At 45.4% G+C, this 22,252-nt stretch overlaps 1 protein-coding gene across 1 annotated transcript; it reads right to left on the bottom strand.

Moving 5' to 3' along the window:
* Nucleotides 1-5,778: 5,778 nt before the first annotated feature.
* Nucleotides 5,779-22,215, bottom strand: LOC134341742 (NACHT, LRR and PYD domains-containing protein 3-like). The gene is made up of 12 exons (XM_063039649.1): nucleotides 22,128-22,215; nucleotides 19,604-19,770; nucleotides 17,322-17,493; nucleotides 17,158-17,223; nucleotides 15,416-15,582; nucleotides 13,135-13,306; nucleotides 12,971-13,036; nucleotides 9,908-11,654; nucleotides 8,932-9,018; nucleotides 8,607-8,777; nucleotides 8,285-8,452; nucleotides 5,779-8,120 (listed from the first exon to the last, which is right to left on the bottom strand). Exons 1-12 carry the CDS (start codon nucleotides 22,135-22,137, stop codon nucleotides 8,033-8,035), a joined length of 3,081 nt encoding a protein of 1,026 aa, XP_062895719.1. The 5' UTR covers nucleotides 22,138-22,215; the 3' UTR covers nucleotides 5,779-8,032.
* Between the last annotated feature and the right edge of the window lie 37 nt (nucleotides 22,216-22,252).

Genomic DNA, 22,252 nt, shown 5'->3' with positions numbered 1-22,252 from the left:
GGAACCCCAGAGATCACCCCCATGCAACCAGCTCTGTGCTCCAACTCTTACAACCCTGGATGCTTTGACTTTCCCAACATTAGTTACCTTCATTGACTTCTCTATCTGCTCTTCAGTTTTACATCCTATCAGCACGTTTCCAACTCCTAAAATTCTCGCATGGCTCACTTCCCCTACTTGCCCTCTGATGATTTTTGTTGGCTTAAGCGGATCGATTTTCTTTCCTCCCCCTTCCCCCTCAAATCTTACCACGACATTTAGCAATTTTGCGCTCGGGCCCTTCTCCTCAACTTCTCTACCCTTACTTTCCGATCCATCTACACTGGACCCACCTCCTTGCTTTCTCTTCCGACCCATTGCCTTCCTGTTCTCAGTCCCTCTATCCCGCCTTCCCAATCAAACTCCGTGCTGTTGCTGTCACCATCAGTCTCCCTCCCTGCCACCCTATCAGAGTGTGCAAGGAACCGTGTGCGAATATCGTTCCGGACCTATACAGGCCGTCCGTCTTTATTCCAACAGAATGTCCCCCACAACACCCCAGCCAGCAGCAGTAAAGAGGGACTCCCCTCAGCCGCCTTGCTCAAAAACTGCATCACCAGGGGTCTGCACTTATGTACCTGGTGAGAACAGGTCATCAGGTGACCTCACATCGGCGGGAAAATTACATCAGGTGACCTCCAAAAGACCATTACATCATCCTCATAAGACAGACACAAGGTGGTTTGCGCTCTGGGTTTGTGCTCCAAATTCCCCCCCCCCCTTTTTTTTTTGTTTTTATGTTTTGTTTAGTTAGTAGGGGTTCTTTTTCCTTACTTCCTTTCCCCCCAAAAAAGCTTCAACATTTTTTAAAATTATTATTGATAAACTGATCAGTTTTTGATAGTTCAACTCATATTCTACATATGGATATGTTCTTAATTATCTTGATGTATTTTTCTTTGTTGTTGATGTTCAATAATAATTAATTTTTAAAAAGATTTTAAAAATGAAATAACAGTCACAAGAGATCCATGAGGTATGTAACAGTAGCAGCATGTTTGAGTTACAATTAGTGATAACGGAACTTGTATTCATTTGCTGGCCAATGGAAGTTATGTTATTCTCGCTTTACGTGTGGGAACCGGAGTGGGTGCGCGGGCTTTTGGTCGAGGCGAAGAGAGGAGGTCGGACGTGAGCCGAGCGCTCTGGTAGATCACCGGAACTGATCCCAGTCGAGGGTGGACGGAGTTCGGAGGTGATCCATGGGCGGAAAGGAGACAGGAATTCGTGAGCTCCAACGGCTTATTTGTACACAGAGCTTAACAATTTACTGACTTGGCGCCTTTATTGTACTTGTTTCTACTAAACCATCACCAAGACATAATTATAAAGTATAATCATTCCAGTGGATATTGTGTACTGCTTGATATTTTACGTTGTGGGCTCGTATTAGGGTGCAAGCACACAGTATCCACACCAACGCGATTACAGTGTTGACGGGGTCAACTCCGGTTTACCCTCGACGAACGGGAGCAAATTGCGCAAAGACTTTACACTGTGGGTGGTTCATCCCGGATTTGAGTTTTGACGGGTACTGTGTAATTCCCCCGGTTTAAATTAGTGGCGATGGACCCGGATAAGATCAAACGCTGGTGTGAGATCGATTAACCATACCTGCGTATTAAGCGGGATGGATATGCATACCTCGGAGGAAGTGTTAATTCGATGGCTGAATGCGGTAAGTGTAGGAGGGGACTATGTTGACAAATAAACGTACTAGGTTTTCTAAAATTGACTCCCTCTACCTTTGTTCACGAACTTGTCAATAACCCCTCGTATTTCTGTGTACAAAATGCTAACTAGAACTGAATGCAATGCGAGGGGTGATTGATAAGTTCGTGGCCTAAGGCAGAAGGAGTCAATTTTAGAAAACCTACATTTATTTTTGTTTAACATAGGCCCTCCTACATTTACACAATTAATCCAGCAGTCGTGAAGCATACAGATCTTGCACTTCCAGAAAGTGTCCACAGCAGGGGTGATTGATCAGTTCGTGGCCTAAGGTAGAAGATGAGTTATACAGCTCTCGTTACATCCACATGCAGGTGAACTCTTTGAGTGATTATGCAGAAAGTTGCAAGTTAATAACTCATCAGTTAATAACAGATCAGGGGTGATTGATACGTTCGTGGCCTAAGGCAGAAAAAGATATTAATTTTCATTCCTTTGGGATGATGAAACGGCTGCACAACAGCGGAGGAGAATGGCGGAGAAGTCCCGATGGGCAAAATGGCCTAATTTGGGCCTATGCCTTATGGACCAGAACTGCACACAATACTCAAAGTGTGGTTTGATGAAACGTTTATATAGTTGCAGTATGACTTCCTTACTCTGAGAGCGTGGATCAGTACTTGGAGATATGATATGGTGGCCTTTACAGAGACTTAGATGGCTCAGGGGCAGGAAAGTTTACTTCAAGTGCCGGGCTTTATATGTTTCAGAAATGAAAGGGAGGGAGGCAAAACAGGTGGGGACGTGGCACTGTTGATCAGAGATAGGGTCACGGCTGCAGAAAAGGTGGACGCCATGGAGGAATGGTCTACGGAGTCTCTGTGGGTGGAGGTTAGGAACAGGAAGGGGTGAAAAACTTTACTGGGTGTTTTTTTTATAGACCGCCCAATAGTAACAGGGATATCGAGGAGCAGATAGGGAAACCGATCCTGGAAAGGTGTAATAATAACAGAGTTGTCGTGATGGGAGATTTTAATTTCCCAAATATCGATTGGCATCTCCCTAGAACAAGGGGTTTAAACGGGGTGGAGTTTGTTAGGTGTGTTCAGGAAGGTTTCTTGACATAATATATAGATAAGCCTACAGGAAGAAAGGTTGTACGTGATTTTGTATAGGAAAATGAACCTGGACGAGTGTCAGATATTTCAGAAAGAGAGCATTTTGGAGATAGTGAACATAATTCTGTCTCCTTTGCAATAGCATTGGAAAGAGATAGGAACAGACAAGTTTGAAAAGCTTTTAATTAGAATCAGGGAATTATAGGCTATCAGACATGAAATTGAAGGCTTAAATTGGAAACAGATGTTCTCAGAGAAAAGGTTGGAAGAAATACGGCAAATATTCAGGGGATATTTGTGTGGAGTTCTGTATAGATACGTTCCAATGGGACGGAAGTTATGGTGGGGTACAGGTACAGTGGTGTACAAAGGCTGTAATAAATCTCGTCAAGAAGAGAAGAAAAGCTTGCAAAAGGTTCAGAGAGCTAAGTACTGTTAGAGATCTAGAAGATTATAAGGCTAATAGAAAGGATCTGAAGAAGTAAATTAGGAGAACCAGGAGGGGCCATGAGAAGGCCTTGGCGCGCAGCTTTAAAGAAAACCCCAAGGCATTCTACAAGTATGTGAAGAGAAAGAGGATAAGACGTGAAAGAATAGGACCTACCAAGTGTGACAGTGGGAAAGTGTGAGTGGAACCGAAGGAAATAGCAGAGGTACTTAATGAATACTTTACTTCAGTATTCACTATGGAAAAGGATCTTGGTGGTTGTAGTGATGACTTGCAGCAGACTGAACAGCCTGAGCATGTAGATATTAAGAAAGAGGATGTGCTGGGGCTTTTAGAAAGCATCAAGTTGGATAAATCGCTGTGACCGGAAGAGATTTTCCCCAGGCTGCTGTGGGTAGTGAGGGAGGAGATTGCTGAGCCTCTGGCGATGATATCTGCATCATCAATGGGGACTGGAGAGGTTCCGGATGACTGGAGGGTTGTGAACTTTGTTCCTTTATTGAAATAAAGGAGTTGAGATAGCCCAGGAAATTATAGACCAATGGGTCTTACCTCAGTGGTTAGTGCGTTGATGGAGAAGATCCTGAGAGGCAGGATTTATGAACATTTGGAGAGTTATAATATGATTAGGAGTAGTCATCATGTCTTTCTCATGTCCATGTCATGCTTTACGAGCGTGATTGAATTTTTTGAGGATGTGACTAAACACATTGATGAAGGAAGAGCAGTAGATGTAGTGTATATGGATTTCAGCAAGGTAATCCATAAGGTACCACATGCAAGGCTTATTGAGAACGTAAAGAGGCATGGGATTGAAGGAGACAATTGCTTTGTGGATCCAGAACTGGCTTGCCCACAGAAGGCAAATAGTGGTTGTAGACGGGTCATATTCTGTATGGAGGTCGGTGACCACTGATGTGCCTCAGGGATCTTTTCTGGGACCCCTGAAATTGTGATTTTTATAAATGACATGGGTGAGCAAGTGGAGGGATGGGTTAGTAATAAGCTGATGACACAGAGTTTGGTGGTGTTGTGGATAGTGTGGAGGGCTGTCAGAGGTTAAAGCGAGACATTGATAGGATGCAAAACTGGGCTGAGAAGTGACAAATGGAGTTCAAACTAGATAAGCGTGAAGTGGTTCATTTTGGTAGGTCAAATATGATGGCAGAATATAGTATTAATTGTAAGACTCTTGGCAGTGTGGAGGGTGAGAGGGATTTTGGTGTCCGAGTCTACAGGACACTCAAAGCAGCTGCGTAGATTGACTCTGCAGTTAACAATGCGTACGGTGTATTGGCCTTCATCATTCGTGGAATTGAATTAGGAGCCGAGAGGTAATGTTGCAGCTATATAGGATCCTGTCAGACCCCACTTGGAGTACTGTGCTCAGTTCTGATCGCCTCACTACAGGAAGGATGTTAAAGCCATAAAAAGTTGCAGATGATTTACAACGATGTTGCCTGGATTGGGGATCATGTCTTTTGAGAATAGGTTAAGTGAACTCGGCGTTTTCTCCTTGGAGCGACTGACAGTAAGAGGTGACCTGAGAGAAGTGTGTTAGAGTATGAGAGTCATTGATTGTGTGGATAGCCAGAGACTTGTTTTCTTTCCCAAGGCTGAAATGGTTGCCACAAGAGGACACAGGTTTAAGGTGCTGGGGAGTAGGTACTGGGGAGATGTCAGGGTTAAGTTTTTTTTTACTCAGAGAGTGGTGAGTGCGTGGAATGGGCTGGCAGCAACGGTGGTGAAGGCCGATACGACAGGGTCTTTTAAGAGACTTTTAGATAGGCTCATGGAGGTTAGTAAAATAGAGGGCTATAGGAAAGCCTAGTACTTTCTAAGGTAGGGACATGATCGGCACAACTTTGTGGGCCGAAGGGCCTGTATTGTGCTGTAGGTGTTCTGTGTTTCTATGTTTCTAACTCATAATTACCTGGATTAAACTCCATGTGCCATTTCTCTGTGAGTCTCTATAACAGACTGTGCGTTTAATCTTCTTAATATTGCCCACATTCCCATCAGTCTTTGTATCATCTGGAAACTTGTTCATGCACCTATCTATATGTTTAGCCCAATCATCGATATAAATTATTTGTCCAAATATATTTCCCTTATCAATCCTCATATGGTACCACAGTCATGGACATTCAGCCAGAATGACACACTCCCCGCAGCCCTTTTCTCAGCCTTCTCTGGGGTAGCCAGTTCCCAATCTAAACTGGCAATTCACACTGGCTCCCACCAGTAATTCCCTTCAGAATCAACAGCACCAGTGACCTTATTGAATACCTTACTGAGGTCCACGTTCATGTCCACTGCCTTGCCGTCATAGGGAACCTCATTAACTACCTCAAAAAAAAACGAACCTCAAAAAGTTCAAAGTTCAAAACTCAACGTAATATTTATTATCAGAGTAGATATGTGTTACAATATACAATCCGGAGGTTCTTTTCCTGAGGGCAGAATTAACCAATCTCTGGAACACTAGCTGTAAACTATAAAGATAAGGAACAGTAAACGCTAAACACACTGTGAAAATGCCTGTGTAAATAAATAGCAATAACAAATGAGAATGAAATAACAATATAAACAAATAAGAGTTCTTTAATGAGTTCTTTACTAAGTATAGATATCTCCTTTTGTACAGGTGCCTGATGACTGAGGGGTAGTAATTGTCCTTGAACCTAGTGATGTGAGTGCTGAGGCACTAGTAACCTCTACCTGAGGGCGGCGGCGAGAAAGGAGCGCGGCCAGTGGGTTGAGGATATTTGACGATGGATGCTGCTTTTATGCGGAAAGTTTCATTTAGATACGCTTTACTCGTGAGGTGTTGGGCATAAGATTTTCCACTCAAAGGCATTGGTGTCCCCACACCAGGCCGTAACGCAGCCACACAACACACTTTCCACCATACATGTATAGAAATTTGCCAAGGATTTTTAACGACATGCCGAACCTCCGTAGACTCCTGGCGAAGTAGAGGCGCTGTCATGCGCTCTTTGCACTTTGGGTCAAGGAAGGTCCTCTGAGTTAGTGACACCCAGGAATATAAAGATACTGGCCGGATCCACCTCTGATACTCTGATGATTACTGGCTCATGGACCTACGATTTCCCCCTCCCGAATTCAGCAATCAGTCCTTTGGTCTCATTGACATTGAGTGAGAAATAGTTGTTATTACGCCAATCATCCAAGTTTTCAATCTTCCTCCTGTATGCTGATTCATCACCCTCTTTGATACAGCCCACAAGAGTGGTGTCGTCAGAAAACTGGTTTATGGTGTTGGTGCTGTACCTAGCCACACAGTCATCGGTGTAAAATGAGGCTAATGGGGCTAAGCACACATCCCTGTAGTACTCCTGTGGTGATGGAGATTGTGGAGGTGATGTGTTTGCCAATCTGAACTGAGTGGGGTTACAAGTAAGGAAATTCAGGATCCAGTTACACAAAGCGGCACTGAGACCCAGGTCTCTGAGTTTACTGATTAGTTTTCAGTGAATGGTGGGATTAAATGTCGAGCTATAACCAGTAAACTGCATCCTGATGAATGCATCTTTGCTGTCCAGATGTGCCAGTGTTACGTGAAGAGCGAAGGACTCAGCTTCCCCGTAGACCTGTTGTCTGATATGCTAAATGGAGCGGATCCAGGTCGTCATTCAGGCAGGAGCTGATAAGCTTCAGCACCAGCCTCTGAGAACACTTCATCACTGTGGATGTACTGTAAGTGCCACCGGGCGTTCATGATTTAGACAGGTTACCACGCTCTCCATAGCGGGGACGATGGGCAGGAATCAGGAAATTCGGCCACTTCGAGACTCCTGTCACATTTCCCCAGACCAGGCTGATCTTTCCACCCCAGCATGTTTATCCACTGGGCAAGTCCCACCTCCCTCGATCATGCTGATTGTCAGGAGAGCCGTGAGCAACGAAATGAGGCGAGGTCTGGGTGGACAGAATCGCAAAGGACCAGTGCACTCGAATAGATGGGGGGATGGGGTGAGCGGAGCAGAGGGGTGGTTATGGGGGAGGGCTGGCAGCGCTGAAGGGGGAGGGGCAGGCGGAGAGGCGAGAGAACACCGATTGGGGGAAGACAGGGTGGGGAAAGTAGAGTCCGATATGGAATGAAAGGGGGTGGGAGTAGGGTACAGGCGGCAGAAGAGATAGTGAAGTGAGAAAGAGGACGAGAAAGGGAAGCGACGGAGACAGAGGGGTAAGACAGAGAGGGAAACAGAATATGGGAGATAGAGAGAGAATAGGACAGAGAGAAGGAGAGAGTAGAGGACAGAGAGCAGAGAGAGAGAGAGAGAGAGAGAGAGAGAGAGAGAGAGAGAGAAGAGAGAGAGGAACAGAGAGTGAGACAGAAAACGGACTACGGATGATCATATAATTACACTTTATTGTAGTGGGAGAGATCCCTGCAGATTTAGGGTCACAACGGAGGTATATGCCAATTTAGCATAATTATATCTGCCAGACTTCTGTATGTATTGTCCATATCAAAGTGAGTAAAATCATTCTCTCCCAGTATAATCACTGCCCAGTTCACTGGTGTAACACCTTATGGTCCACCTGCAGAAAACTGGATCCGGGCACCCGCGGAGGCAGCGCTGCTGGACAAGAGGCGGAATTATGTGGATGAGTGCTCGTCGTGAGCCATTGGGAATTAAACCTGGAGAGCGGCAATTAAAGGGGAGGGCAGGAAATCAGACAAACTGTCCCCATCCCGCGAGCGGGGGATGTTCACATATACAGATGTTCACACTGCCACTTTCAGTCCGGGTTTAGGTTCCTGCAGAGATCTCAGTTCCTTCCCCCCGGTCGCGCTGAATAGATTCTCCATTAACCTGAAACAGATGGTAGAATAAAGAGGATATAAACAGACTACAGAACTGTGTCAGTGACAGGGGACTGGGTTCAAAGTTTCAACATCTCTCATTAACAAATATCGTCTGAAAACCCGCGGATCCGCTGATATATTATCACATTGAACACCAGCACAAACACTCACCAGATCCACTCCAGACTCGGGAGGGTCAGTATGAGGCGGCGGAGAGCGGGGACAGATCGGTCTGTGAGCAAGTTTGATTCCAGGTTCAGCATCGTCAGTGATGGGTTTGTACTGAGAGCGGAGACGAGATCCTCGGCACCAGAATCTGTGAGACCGACATTGTTCAGCCTGGAGATGAGAGAGAGTGAGGGTGAAGGACACAGAGAGACAGGAGACGGTACAAATCCCCAGTGTTTATCAGGAACACAATTACTGATCACATTAATGTTCAGTGTCAGACACCCAGTGACTGTAAACGCAATCTCCCACATCTGCTACTTACCACAGTTTCTGTATTTTACACACTGGGTTCTTCAGAAACGCAGACATAAGTTTCACTCCTGAATCTCCCAGTACATTATGACTCAGCTTCACCTCCGTCAACGATCGGCTTGTACTGAGAGCGGAGCCGAGATCCTCGGCACCGAAATCTGTGAGACCGACCTTCCTCAGCCTTAGATAAGAAACAGTGAGGGTGAAGGACACAGAGAGACAGGAGACGGTACAAATCCCCAGTGTTTACCAGTAACACAATTACTGATCACATTAATGTTCAGTGTCAGACACCCAGTGACTGTAAACACAATCTCCCACAGTCTGGTACTTACCACAGTTTCTGTATTTTACACTCCGGGTTCCTCAGAGCCGCAGACACCAGTTTCACTCCTGAATTCCCCAGTTCATTCTCCCCAAGGCTAAAGACAAACAGACAAACTGATGAACAAAGTGGTTCAAACCGCGGGTCTGAGAGAAGTTCAAGATTCGGCTATTCCAGGAAAAATTAAACCCATCACTGCCAATATCCCTCACTGTCTAGTTGCAGGTTATTCACCTAATATCAAGATATTAGTCTGTAGGTGTGACCCTGTAAACTACCAGTATGCTGACTCATTCCAGACGTATAGAAAAATGTTCCTGACATAAGTGGGTCGGAAAGGGACATTCTTGAAGGGTGAGAGAAATTCCCACTTACTATGCAAAAAAGTCCCCTGATGATAGCGGAAGAGACACTCACCAGAGAGAGAGGGATGGGAAGGGAGATCGCTACAGGCCCACAACATGGAAATGTCCACATGGGGGTTGTGAATCTACTAGTGAGCAAAGTCATGCAAGAAGAGAGATGGTGATAGTCGGGCGCGGGGAAAAGCAGGGGGAGGACAATTTCACAGATGCATTTCTCGTCCTCTCACTGAACAGAAGATTAATCCTCTCTTGTCCCTCACCGGGAAGAGGGTGTGAAGCTTGAAGCTCGGAGAAACCTGTTGTAGTCAGTGTCGGACTGGGTGTCAGTAACAGTGAGAAGGTAGAAACTTGTCAATGGACTTGACACACGTTTTGAGAAACAAAGCAATTCCTGTGATTTAAGATTAAACAGTTGGTTCACTGAAATGCTGCAGTCTCCAACATCCCTTCACAAGCAACCGCAGAACATTACCGTCCTTGTGGATTTACTGACCGATTCCCTGGTCGTTGGTCACAAATCCTTCATTGTCGAATTTTCTACAGTTTTACCCAAGTTATTTTGCATTGAAACAACACAATGAAACGGTTTCACAGTTCAGAGTGAGAGATAAATAAAGTTACCCCAACTCCTGGCACTTGTGCAGTCCGGGTCCCAGCCGCTGGATTCCTTCACACTGAATGTGGCAGCTCTCCAGGTCGAGGTGTTTTATTGTATCACAGAGTCCGATGACATGAGACAGGACCGCGCAGTCAATCGGGGTCAGTGTCATTCCACCGAATGAAAGTGTTTCCACAGATCCCAGTGCGGCCTGAGCCAGTCCACTATTCTGAGACTCAAACAGGTAGTGCAAAGTTTTCAGGAGGCTCCTTTTACCAGCTTCACTCCATGTGTTTCCACTCTGACGTTTAACCTCCTCCTTCACCCAGTCAATCACCCGGCAGGTTGTTTGACGAGGAAATGGACCCAGAAATTCTTCCAGGCCCCGAGCTGTCATTGGGTTGGAGAGACCAGCAACAAAACGGAGAAATACCTCAAATCGCCCATCTGTGGTGTTGTGGGCTTCAGCGAGGAACTTCAGGATATCTCTGCCATCTGGGATCAGGAATTGTGCGACTGCAGCTACAAACTCCTGGATGGTGAGGTGTGGGAATGTGTACACTACACACCGGGCAGAATCCTCTCTCTCCAAAAGCTCCATCAGGAACCCGGACAGGAACTGGGAAGGCTGCAGATCGTGGTTGATCAAATCTCCATCTGTAAACACAATCTTCCTCTCGGACACGCCTTTGAGGGCCATCTGACCAACTCTGAGTAACACATCACGGGGGTTCTCAATCTCACGGCCGTGGTTTTTCAGGATATTGTAAATATAGTAGGAATATAGCTGGGTGATGGTCTTGGGAACTCGCTTCGGGTCCCTGACTCTTTGTGTGAAGAAGGGGCCCAGTGCCAGAGCGAGGATCCAGCAGTAGGAGGGGTTGTAGCTCATGGTGTACAGGATCTCGTTCTCCTTCACATGTTTGAAAACAGCTGCTGCCACCGTCTGACCTTCAAAATGCCTGATGAAATATTCCTTCCGTTCCTCACCAACAAATCCCAGGATTTCAGCCCAGACACCGATCTCAGCCTTTTCCAATAGATGTAACGCAGTGGGACGGGTGGTCACCAGCACTGAACACCCTGGGAGCAGCTTGCCCTGGATTAAACTGTACACAATGTCAGACACTTCACACCACCACTCAGGATCTGGGCACTGGTGCTTGGGTTCTGTATCTCTCCGACTGTCAGCAAAATCGATGTTGTGTTTGAATTCATCCAAACCATCGAATATAAACAGCAATCCTTCTGGGTTCTTCCAGACCTCTCTCAGGATATTCCCAAAGTATGGATACTGATCCAGAATCAGTTCCGTCAGGCTTATTCTGCGGTTAATGGTGTTTAAATCCCGGAACTTGAAACTGAAGACAAACTGAAATTGTTGATATATTTTTCCCGTGGCCCAGTCATAAACAATTTTTTGTACCATTGTTGTTTTCCCTATCCCTGGGACTCCGGCCACAGTTGCCGAACATCTCAGAAACTTTTGGCCCCGTAAGCTATGTGAGTAATTTCTCCGAAACAGTTGTTCTGTGCTGATTTTCTCCAGCTCTCCGCGGAGATGTTTCTCTCTGCACTCCTCGTGGTCTCTGCCTCTTGCCAGCAGCTCATGTTCCACCAGTCTCCGATCTCGAACAGTAGAAATGACCGTGAGCTCAGCGTATCGATCAACCAGCTGGAAAACCTTCACCTTCTCCCTCATCAGGATCGTGTCCACTCTCAGTGTTTCCGTTTGTGCCCGCAGAGTCTCCTTGTGTATCCGCTGAACATCTTAAAACATAAAGAAAAAAAAAGTATGTGTCAATTGTGATTGCATTGTGTGTCTCAACACATTATTTTCTAGGGCTTGTTTTGCAGAAGTCCAGACAATGTTTAACTGTAAGCTGGACTCCGACTTATGGTGCTGGAAATGAGCACTGCAGCAAAATCATTTCACACTTCATAATTCCCATGCCCCATCGGTTTGATGTCTTTCCCGAAGTTCCAGTGAATATGAATAAAACACACAGTCCTAGACAGTTGACTGTTGTGCTTGTTTTATTTTCTTTCACCCGTGTGCTTATCCAAGTCTCTCTTAAATGCTGTAAAGTATCAGCCTTCATCACCACCCCCAGTAGTGCATTCCAGGTAAAGAATAAATAAAACTACCTCTGACATCTCCCTTGAATTCCCCTAACATACAGTAAACGGTAGGGCCCAGCGACACTGTTGTTAAACAGAGGGACGTGGGAGTGCCAGTGCATAGTTCCCTGAAAGCAGCAGCTCAGGTAGATAGGCTGGTGAAGAAGGTGTTCGGCACAGTGGCCGACATCGGTTAGCGCATTGAGTATATGTTGCGGTTATAAAATGTTTGTGAGGTCTCACGGGGAACACTGTTTACATATTTAGTCACCTCGTTATAGTATAGATGTTATTAACCTAGAAAGAGTGTACAGAAGATTTACCAAGATGTTGCCAGGACCCGAGAGCCCGTTACGAGGAGTACAGAATATGATAATATACGCTGGAGTGTAGAAGACTGAGTGGTGACCGAATAGAGGTACACAGACAGGGTTGTCATCGTCTTTTCCCATGAGAAATGATGCTAAAAACAAGAGGGTTTAGGTTTAAGATCAGAAGTGAATAAGTCGGAAAAGGCTTCAGGTGTAGCTTCTTCACACGCATTTGGAATGGGCTGATGCAATGGTTAAGGCGGGTACATTAAACCCATCTAGATCAACACATGGACAGGAGAAGTTTAGAGGGTTATGGACCAGACACGGTAACATGGGTCTAACTCGCTGAGTAACACTATTCGTATGATGTATTTGGTCTAAGGGCCTGTTTCCATGTTGTAAGTGTCCATGACTCTGTTTATCCATCACATCATCAGTGAAAATTGTAATTCCAACCATTGGATTATTTTTGCTTTCCACCTGCTGTTCCAGCTTCCCTATAATATGCTTAAGATTGAAACTCTCGTATCAAGCCATAGCCAATATTCTTTCCTTATCTGGTCTGAGCCAGTGTCCTAAAGCCTCCGTAATATATGCGCTGCCGCCTTTACTCTGAGGGCCTGACACTATATGTTTCGATCGATCACTTACCTTTCGGATGCTTGGGAACTTCAGATAAACCCCGCTCAGTGTCCATGTAGGCGAACTGGCCGTCACCTGTTCAAACAGATTAACCTGCATGAAGTCTGTTCTGTGTAATACTGTAAATTCATCAGCATTTACATCTGTAACACACAGTGTATTGTTCACCGTACCACGTTCCCGTATTTCCTCCAGTATTCCGCTCAGCTCCGGTAATCTGTGATGTAGTTTCACAAACGATTCCCACATCACTTTCTGGGCCCCGAAGCCCTTCTCCATCACCAGATCCAGGAGGAGTTTGGAAGCGACCGCTCCCATTCCCTTGTGCACCAGCTCAGTCACTCTCTGCAATGGACAATAGGGAACATATTGAGGTAGGGATGGATCCGGGCTCCAGGTCAGCTGCAGAACAGGAGCCCAAAGGACACTAGGCACAGACTTCAGACACTGGGGAGTACTGGTCCAGCCTTAACACGGACGAACGCAACATCAGGTCGTACTATGAAAGTGTCACCCTCGGGTTTTCCGGGAGTAAATTCAGCAGGCTCACGCTACACTGCCGGGCTCCGAGAGTGGTCAAGGCTCAGCTACCATTCAGTCTGGGTGGCAATAGGTGAGTGTGACCCAGGAACACAAGGGCCACTGGAAAGCGTTTCATGGGTAATTTTGTTTTAATGTGCGCACACTTACAGTATTATATGCTTAATTATAGTAATTATGCAATCTCACTGTTAGCAACTTTTTGTTCAGAGGATGTTGAATCTGTTGGAAGTAATTGTCACGGACGCCTCTGGAGATCCCGTCATTTTGAATATCTAAAACGGAGGATGTTGCGCTCTTCATTATAAAGGGCATCGACGGTTACAGAGAAAGGAAACATTTTAGAGATATGATAAATCCGCTATGATGGCATAGCGGAACACAGTCGACGGACCGAATGACATAATTCTGATCATACGTCTTATGGTCTTAACATTAAATGTAGCGAGAATTGCAAACTGTAATTCTGACAGTGACATGGAAAAGTTACTGAACTATGAGGCAGATGATCAAATACAAGAGGATTAGCAGTTGCGAAGGGAGGCGATAGTCAGTACTGCCCGGTCATTTGGCGATGGGCGTGAGGGTAGACTCGAGAGATGGGCGGAAAAAACAAGTCATTATGTGTTTGATTTGTGGGAAATCACGAGAACACAGACTGTTCAACGGCCATTGAGTTCGCGCTTTGGGAAACATGGTACGAAGTCAGACAGAGTGGTGTAAAATAATTCTCTGCCCGTTTGGAATATCTGTCATTTTTCACATCACTAACATCAGCTGTCAATCATTGTCTTTAACACGAAGACGGGAACATCTGCAGATGCGGGAAATAAAAGCATAACACAGAAAATACTGGAGGGGCTCAGCAGGCAAGGCATTATACAGCAGAGGGAAAAGAGTAAACAGTCGTCGTTTCGGACCAAGACTCTTCAACGGGACTGGAGAAAAATGAGAAGTTAAGAGCACAAAGATGGGGGAGAGGAAGAAGACGAGCAATTTGGTATATGGTAAGTGAAACTGTTGTACTGGGAGGGGTGAACTAAAGAACTAGTAAGCCGATTGGTGAAAGAGATAAAGGACAGGAGAATGGGGAATCTGATCGGAGAGGACAGGAAATCATTGAAGAAGGGGAAGAGGGAGTAACATCAGAGGGCGGTGTTGGGCAGGCATGGAGATAAGATGAGAGAGGGAAAAGGGAATTGGAATGGTGAAGGGGTGTGGCAATTAACGGAACTTTGTGAAATTGATCTTTTTTTACCATCAGGTTGGAGGATACGCACACGGAACATAAGTTGTTGCTCCTCCAAGCTGAGTGTGGCCTCATCGGGGCAGCAGAGCAGGCCATGAACTGACATGTCAGAATGGGACTGGGAAGTAGAACTGAAATAAAAGGTTAACGGGAGATCCAGTTTTCGTGGCGGACGGAGCCTAGGTGCTGGGCTAAATGTTCTACCAATGTAAGTCTGTTCTCTCCGATGTAAAGGAGACCATACCCTGAGCACAAGGTACAGTAGATGACCCCCACAGACTCACAGGTGAAGAATCCCCTGATCTGGCCGGGTGTTAATGGGGCCCTGAGTGGTAATCAGGGAGATGTGTTGGGACAGATATGACACTTGCAATGATAATGGTCAGGAGGGAGATCAATGGAGAAGGATGAATGGACGAGGGAGACTTGAACAGCCTTTCACTGAAGACTAACCAGTCTAAAAATGAATGTGTTCAGATAATTGGCGGGAAACTTGCATTGGTTGAATAATGGCTCAGTATAACTGTGTACGGAGTCTCCTTTGCCACCACTGACCATGGACATCTCTGTGGTATAGACATTTCATTGCCAGCATTTCCTTTACACCAGTTCCTTTGCGACAGCTTAAGAAGAACCTACAATCAGTATGTTTCCCTTTTACTTACGACAGACTCCCGCCCTGTGAAGTGATCCTCGCGTGTTAACATGAGGCCTAGTGCCCCCACGCCCTCCTCGATTGACTGCTCAAGTCTGGCCCGGTAGAATATCGTCAACTGGAACAGTTGCCGATCGTCACACTTTGACAGGAAGGCAGAGAATGCAGAGTTCCGATCTGTGAACAGTCATAGAAGATCACAACACCATTGTGCCGACTACGATGCAATTACATAACAACCACGCCACAGGCACATGGCAAATATTCATCCACTCCGGATCATTCATGACCTATAACGCCTCTCAGACGCTGCTGAGTTTCTGCTTCCAGTCCATCCCTTGGCAGCTCATTCCAGACACTGATCACTCTCTGTGTAAAATATTCATTCTAAATCTGCATTAAACATTCTCCTCTCATCTTAAACCTATTCCCTCTAGTATTTGACATTTTGCTCATTGAGTCAAAGCACCTTATCCATGTCTCTCATGTATTTATAAACTTCTATGAGAAGACCTCAGGCTCCAAAGTCTCAAAGAAAATAATGGAAGTTTGCACAGCCTATCCCGATGTCAAATATTCTGTAATCCCGGCAGCATCGTGATGAACCTCATGTGCATTTTCTCCAGAGCAGCAACCTCATTCCTGTGATGTGGTGACCAGATCTGCGAAAAACACTGAAATCGTGTCTTAACGAAAGTTCCTTCCGGGTCCATCACGACTTTCTAACATTAGTAATGAAAATCTCATTGAATATTGTTACTTGTCGTTAGTTCCCCATCTACTTGTGTTGCTACTTTCAGGGAGATATACACCTACACCCCAAGGTCCCTCCGTTTATCAATCTTCCTCAGGGTCCTGATTTTTACTGTCGACATCGTTCGTATATTTGATCTCCCAAAGCGCAACTCCTCCCATTTACGATTTACGATCCTACAATTTAGATAATACATCATGGATATTTTTTTCTATTAACTTATTTATTTACGTACTTATATCACACAACAGAGGGTTCAATATTTTTTTCTTGTAGAACAACACTCGTCACCTAGTTATAGTATGTATGTCATTAAACTAGAGTGAGTGTAAAGAAGATTCACCAAGATATTGCCAGTACCCGAGAGCTCGTTACAAGGAGCGACTGCATAGACTATGATAATATACGATGAAGTGTAGGAGACTGAGTGGTGACCGAATGGAGGTACACGGACAGGATTTCACCATCCTTTTCCAAGAGAAATGATGCTAAAAATGATGCAGGGTTCAGATCACAGGTGATTAAGTCGAAAGAGGCTTCGGGGTAGCTTCTTCTCACTTATTTGGAATGGACTGCCAGACGTAATGGTTCAGGCGGGCACATTATCGTCGTTTAAAACCCATCTAGACAGGAGATGATCAGAAGGTTATGGACCAGACACGTTAAGATGGGTCTAACTCGCTGAGTTACCCTATTCGGATGATGCACTTGGCCTAAGGCCTGTTTCCATGTTGTAAGTGTCCATGACTCTGTTTATCCATCACATCTTCAATGGAAATTATAATTTCCAACCATTGGATTATTTTTGCTTTCCACCTGCTGTTCCGGCTTCCCTATAATTTGCTTTAGATTGAAACTCTCGTATCAAGCCACAGCCAACACGAACAAATATTCTTTCCTTATCAGGTCTGAGCCAGTGGTCCTAAAGCCTCCGTAATATCTGCGCTGCTGCCTTTACTCTGAGGACCTGACACTGTATGTTCCGATCCATCACTTACCTTTCAGATGCTTGGAAACTTCAGATAAACCCAGCTCAGTGTCCATGAAGGCGAACTGGCCGTCACCTGTTCAAACGGATTAACCTGCATGAAGTCTGTTCTGTGTAATACTGCAAATTCATCAGCATTTACATCAGTAACACACAGTGTATTGTTCACCGTACCACGTTCCCGTATTTCCTCCAGTATTCCGCTCAGCTTCGGTAACGTGTGATGTATTTTCACAAAGGATTCCCACATCACCCTCAGGGCCCCGGAGCCCTTCTCCATCACCAGATTCAGGAGGAGTTTCGAAGCACCCGCTCGGTTTCCCTCCTCCGCCAGCTCAGTCACGATCTGTAATGAATAAAATGGAACATATTGAAGTGCGGATGGATCCGGGCTCCACACAGTGAGGAACGATCAGTTGCAGAACAGGAGCCCAAGGGACACTAAGCACAGACTTCAGACACTTGGGAGTACTGGCCTTATCTTAACACGTACGAACGCAAAATCAGGTCGGACTATGAAAGTGTCACCCTCGGGTTTTCCGGGGTAAATTCAGCAGGCTCACGCTACACTGCCGGGCTCCGAGAGTGGTCAAGGCTCAGCTACCATTCAGTCTGGGTGGCAATAGGTGAGTGTGATCCAGGAACAAAAAGGCCACTGGAAAGCGTTTCATGGGTAATTTTGTTTTAATGTGCGCACACTTACAATATTATATTTTTAATTATAATAATTTTGCAATCTCCGTGCTAGCAACTCTTTGTTCAGAGGATGGTGAATTTCTGGAAGTAATTGTCACGGATGCCTCTGGAGATCCCGTCACTAAGTATATTTAAAGCGGATGATGTTGCGTTCTTGATTACTAAGGGCATCGAGGGTTACGGAGAGAGGCAGCATTTGAGAGGGATTATAAATCAGCTATGATGGCACAGCGGAAAAGAATCGACGGAACGAAGGATACAATTCTGGTCAGATGGTCTTAACATTAAATGTAGCGAGAATTGCAAAGTGTAATTCTGACAGTTACATGGAAAAGTTACTGAACTATGAGGCAGATGATCAAATACAAGAGGATTAGCAGTTGCGAAGGGAGGCGATAGTCAATACTGCCTGGTCATTTGGCGATGGGCGTGAAGGTAGACTCGGGAGATGGGCTGAGAAACAAGGCACTATGTGTTTGACTTGTGGGAAACCCTGGGTTCATCATGAGAACACAGACTGCTGAATGGACATTAAGGTCGAGCTTTGGGAACATGATACGAAGTCAGACACAGTGGAGTAAATTGATTCTCTGCCCGTTTGCAATATTTGTCAATTGTCACATCGCTAACATCAGCTGTCAATCATTGTCTTTAACACGGTGACGGGAAAATCTGCAGATGCTGGAAATAAAAGCAAAACGCACAACATACTGGAGGAGCTCAGCAGGCAAGGCAATATACAGTATAGGGAAAAGTGTAAACAGTCGTCGTTTCGGACCAAGACCCAACATCGGGACTGGAGATAAAAATGAGAAGTTAAGAGCACAAAGATGGGGGAGAAGAGGAAGACGAGCAATATAGTAGATGATAGGTGAAACTGTTTGACCTGGAGAGGTCAACTAAGGAACTAGTAAGCTGATTGGTGAAAGAGATAAAGGACAGGAGAAGGGGGAATCTGATCGGAGAGGACAGGAAGTCATGAAAGAAAGGGAAGGGCGAGGAACATCAGATGGTGGTGATGAGCAGGTATGGAGATAAGATGAGAGAGGGAAAAGGGAATTGGATTGGTAACGGGGAGTAGCAATTAACCGAAGTTCGTGAAATTGATCTTCATGCCATCTGGCTGGAGGATGCGCACACGGAACATAAGTTGTTGCTCCTCCAACCTGAGTGTGGCCTTGTGGCGGGAGCAGAGCAGCCCATGGACTGACATATCAGAATGGGAATGCGCAGTAGAACTGAAGTAGGTGGTTACCTGGAGATCCAGCTCCCTTGGCGGGCTGAGCGTAGGTGCTGGGCTAAACGTTCTGCCAATGTAAGTCTGATCTCTCCGATGTAATGGAGAGCACACCGGGAGCACCGGATACAGTAGCTGACCCCACATACTGATAGGTGAAGAATCCGCTGATCTGTCAACTGTTTGGGGCCCCGAATCGCAGTGATGGACATCTGTTGGCTCAGGTATGGAACTTGTTCCGCTCGCGAAGATAAGGTTCAGGAGGGAGATCAATGAGGAAGGATGAATGGACGAGGGAGACTTGAACAGCTTTAGTCTGAATACTAACTTGTCTAAAAATCAATGTGTTCAGATAATTGGAGGGAGACTTATATTCGTTGAATAAAGGCTCAGTGGCCGGAGTCTCCTTTGTTACCACTGACCACAGATATTTCTGTATTTCATTGCCAGCGGTTACTTTACACCAGTTTTGTTGGGACAGCTTTAGAAGAACCTACAATCAGTATGATTCGCCTTTACTTACATCATACTCCAGCCCTGTGAAGTGATCCTCGCGTGTTAACATGAGGCCGAGTGCTCTCACGCCCTCCTCGATTGACGGCTCAAGTCTGGCCCGGTAGAATATCGTCAACTGGAACAGTTGGCGATCGTCACAATTTGTCAGGAAAGCGGAAAATGCAGAGTTCCGATCTGTGAACAGTCATAGAAGATCACGACATAATTGGACCGACTACGATGCGAATTTATAACAACCACCCTACAGGCACATGGCAAATATTCATCCGCTCCGGCTCATTCGTGACCTATAACGCCTCTCGGACGCTGCTGTGTTTCTGACCTCCAGTCCCTCCTTTGGCAGCTCATTCCGGACACTGATCACTCTCTGTGTAAAGCATGCATCATAAACCTGCATTAAACATTCTCCTCTCGTCTTAAACCCATTCCCTCTAGTATTTGACGTTTGCACATTGAGTCAAAGCACCTTATCTATGTTTCTCATGTATTTATAATCTTCTATGAGAAGACCTCAGGCTCCGAGGTCTCAAAGAAAATAATGGAAGTTTGCCCAGCCTATCCCGATGTCCAATATTCTGTAATCCCGGCATCATCGTGATGAACCTCATGTGCATTTTCTCCAGAGCAGCAACAACATTCCTGCGATGTGGTGACCAGATCTGCGAAGAACACTGAAATCGTGTCTTAACGAAAGTTCCTTCCGGGTCCATCACGACTTTCCAGCGTTAACAATGAAAATCTCAATGAATAGTGTTTCTTGTCGTTAGCACCCCATCTACTTGGGTTGCTACTTTCAGGGAGAGATATACCTACACCTCAAGATCCCTCCGTATATCAATCGTCCTCAGTGTTCTGACCTTTACTGTAGTCCTTGTCGCTACATTTGATCTTCCAAAGCGCAACTCCTCACATTTGGCCAAATTAAAATTAAAATTCACCTGTCCATATTCCTAATTGGGTAATACTCTTCTGAACACTTTGACAACACTCCCAAATTTCCGCAACTCCGCCAATCATCTGTAAATTGGCGAATCAGACCAGTTTGCATTAACAAATCATATGTATTTATATATTTATATATGATACGATTTCGATCATTCATCGTGGATTATTTGTTTGCATGTTAATTAAGTTATTCATTTGCTTATATCACACAACAGGGGTTTCAATATTTTTTTCCCTGTAGAACACCACTGGTCACAAATCTCCAGCCAGAAGAAGCTCTCACCACTCTGCCTCTGCTTCATGTCGCTAAACCAACCTTGTAACCAATTGATTAATTCTCTGCTGAAGGGTCTCACACCGAAACGTCGATTGTTCATTTCCCTCCGTGAATGCATCCTGCCCTGCCGAGGTGCTCCAGCATTTTGTGTGTTGCTCTCTCGAGTAACCCTCTTGGTTTGTTTATTTAATTATTGAGATGCAGCAGGTAATAAGCCCTTCGGGTCCGAGCCGCGCTGCCCAGCAATCCCCCGATTTATTCTCGGCTTAATTACGGGTCTATTGACAAGGACTAATTAACCTACCAACCGACTGTGGGATGAAACTGGAGCACCGCGCGGTCACGGGGAGAGCGTACAAACTCCTTACAGACATAGGTGGGGGTTCAGCCCGGGCCTCCTGCACTGTAAAGCGTTGTATTAGCCACAACGCCTCCGTTCTGCATTAATTTATTCCTACTAGGAAAAGGCATTTAATTGCTCCGGTATCCCTCTTAGATTCCCTGGTTAAGTTTTCTCAAGTCTTCTTTATATTCCTCAAACACCCGCCATTTCAGGGTCAAAGCATCTTAAACAAATTTCGAGATTCCCATGTTCATTCTTGATCAGCCTACATCGTTATGCATATATTAAAACATCAAAGCAGAGCGCACATCTGGTAAATATGATTTATCTACGGTGAGCTGTCTTCTGCTCCCGGCCCATTCCCCCACAATGTAAAGTTCTCCACTTTTTTCACAGAAATCAATCTCCTGGAAACTCTTTTGCCCTAAATAAGAAAACTCTACGGCAAATTACATTTTCCATTCCAAAACATGAAATGTACACTTATAACTCAATTCCTAAATTCCCAGAAATCTTCGAACCACCTGACGCTCTCTTCTACAAATGAAAACAACATCTGTTCCTCCCATTGACATGTTGGAGACAATTCACATATCAGAGTGTGCCAAGGGCTGAAATAAATTCGATCAGTTTCCTGGACTGTTACATTGCCCAACAACAACTGTTGCCGTGTCTGTGTGTCAGCTACTTTCAAATGATTTCGGACCTACTTTTCCTTTCAGATCTTAGTGGTGAGCGGAGTGCTTCGACCATTACCGGTGTTACGTCCCTGCGCTGGAACTGGTGGATTGTACTGATACTCGAAGCCGCATTATCAGTAAGAAAAATGACCCCGTTTGTTGGCACTTTGCTGTGTCCCCTTAGCACCTCAGTAAGCTCATTCCTCTGAACTATTGATGATTTGACTACACGTGTACCCATAAGGGGAAAAAAAAGTTTTAATGAGACAGAGCCCCGTTAGTATACCTGTGTCCATTCTGACTCTGACTGACGATGGCTGATCGGTGTCTTCTTGTGTTCGGTCCGTGCGGAAGAATACCCCACCTGCAGGCAGTGCTCTGAATTACAGAAAATAAACGCAGTGAGTAAGT

Source organism: Mobula hypostoma, unplaced genomic scaffold, assembly GCF_963921235.1.
Source record: "Mobula hypostoma unplaced genomic scaffold, sMobHyp1.1 scaffold_207, whole genome shotgun sequence".
NCBI lineage: Eukaryota > Metazoa > Chordata > Chondrichthyes > Myliobatiformes > Myliobatidae > Mobula > Mobula hypostoma.
The sequence above is the reverse complement of the archived record's forward strand: the minus strand, read 5'-3'. Positions and strand labels throughout refer to the sequence as shown.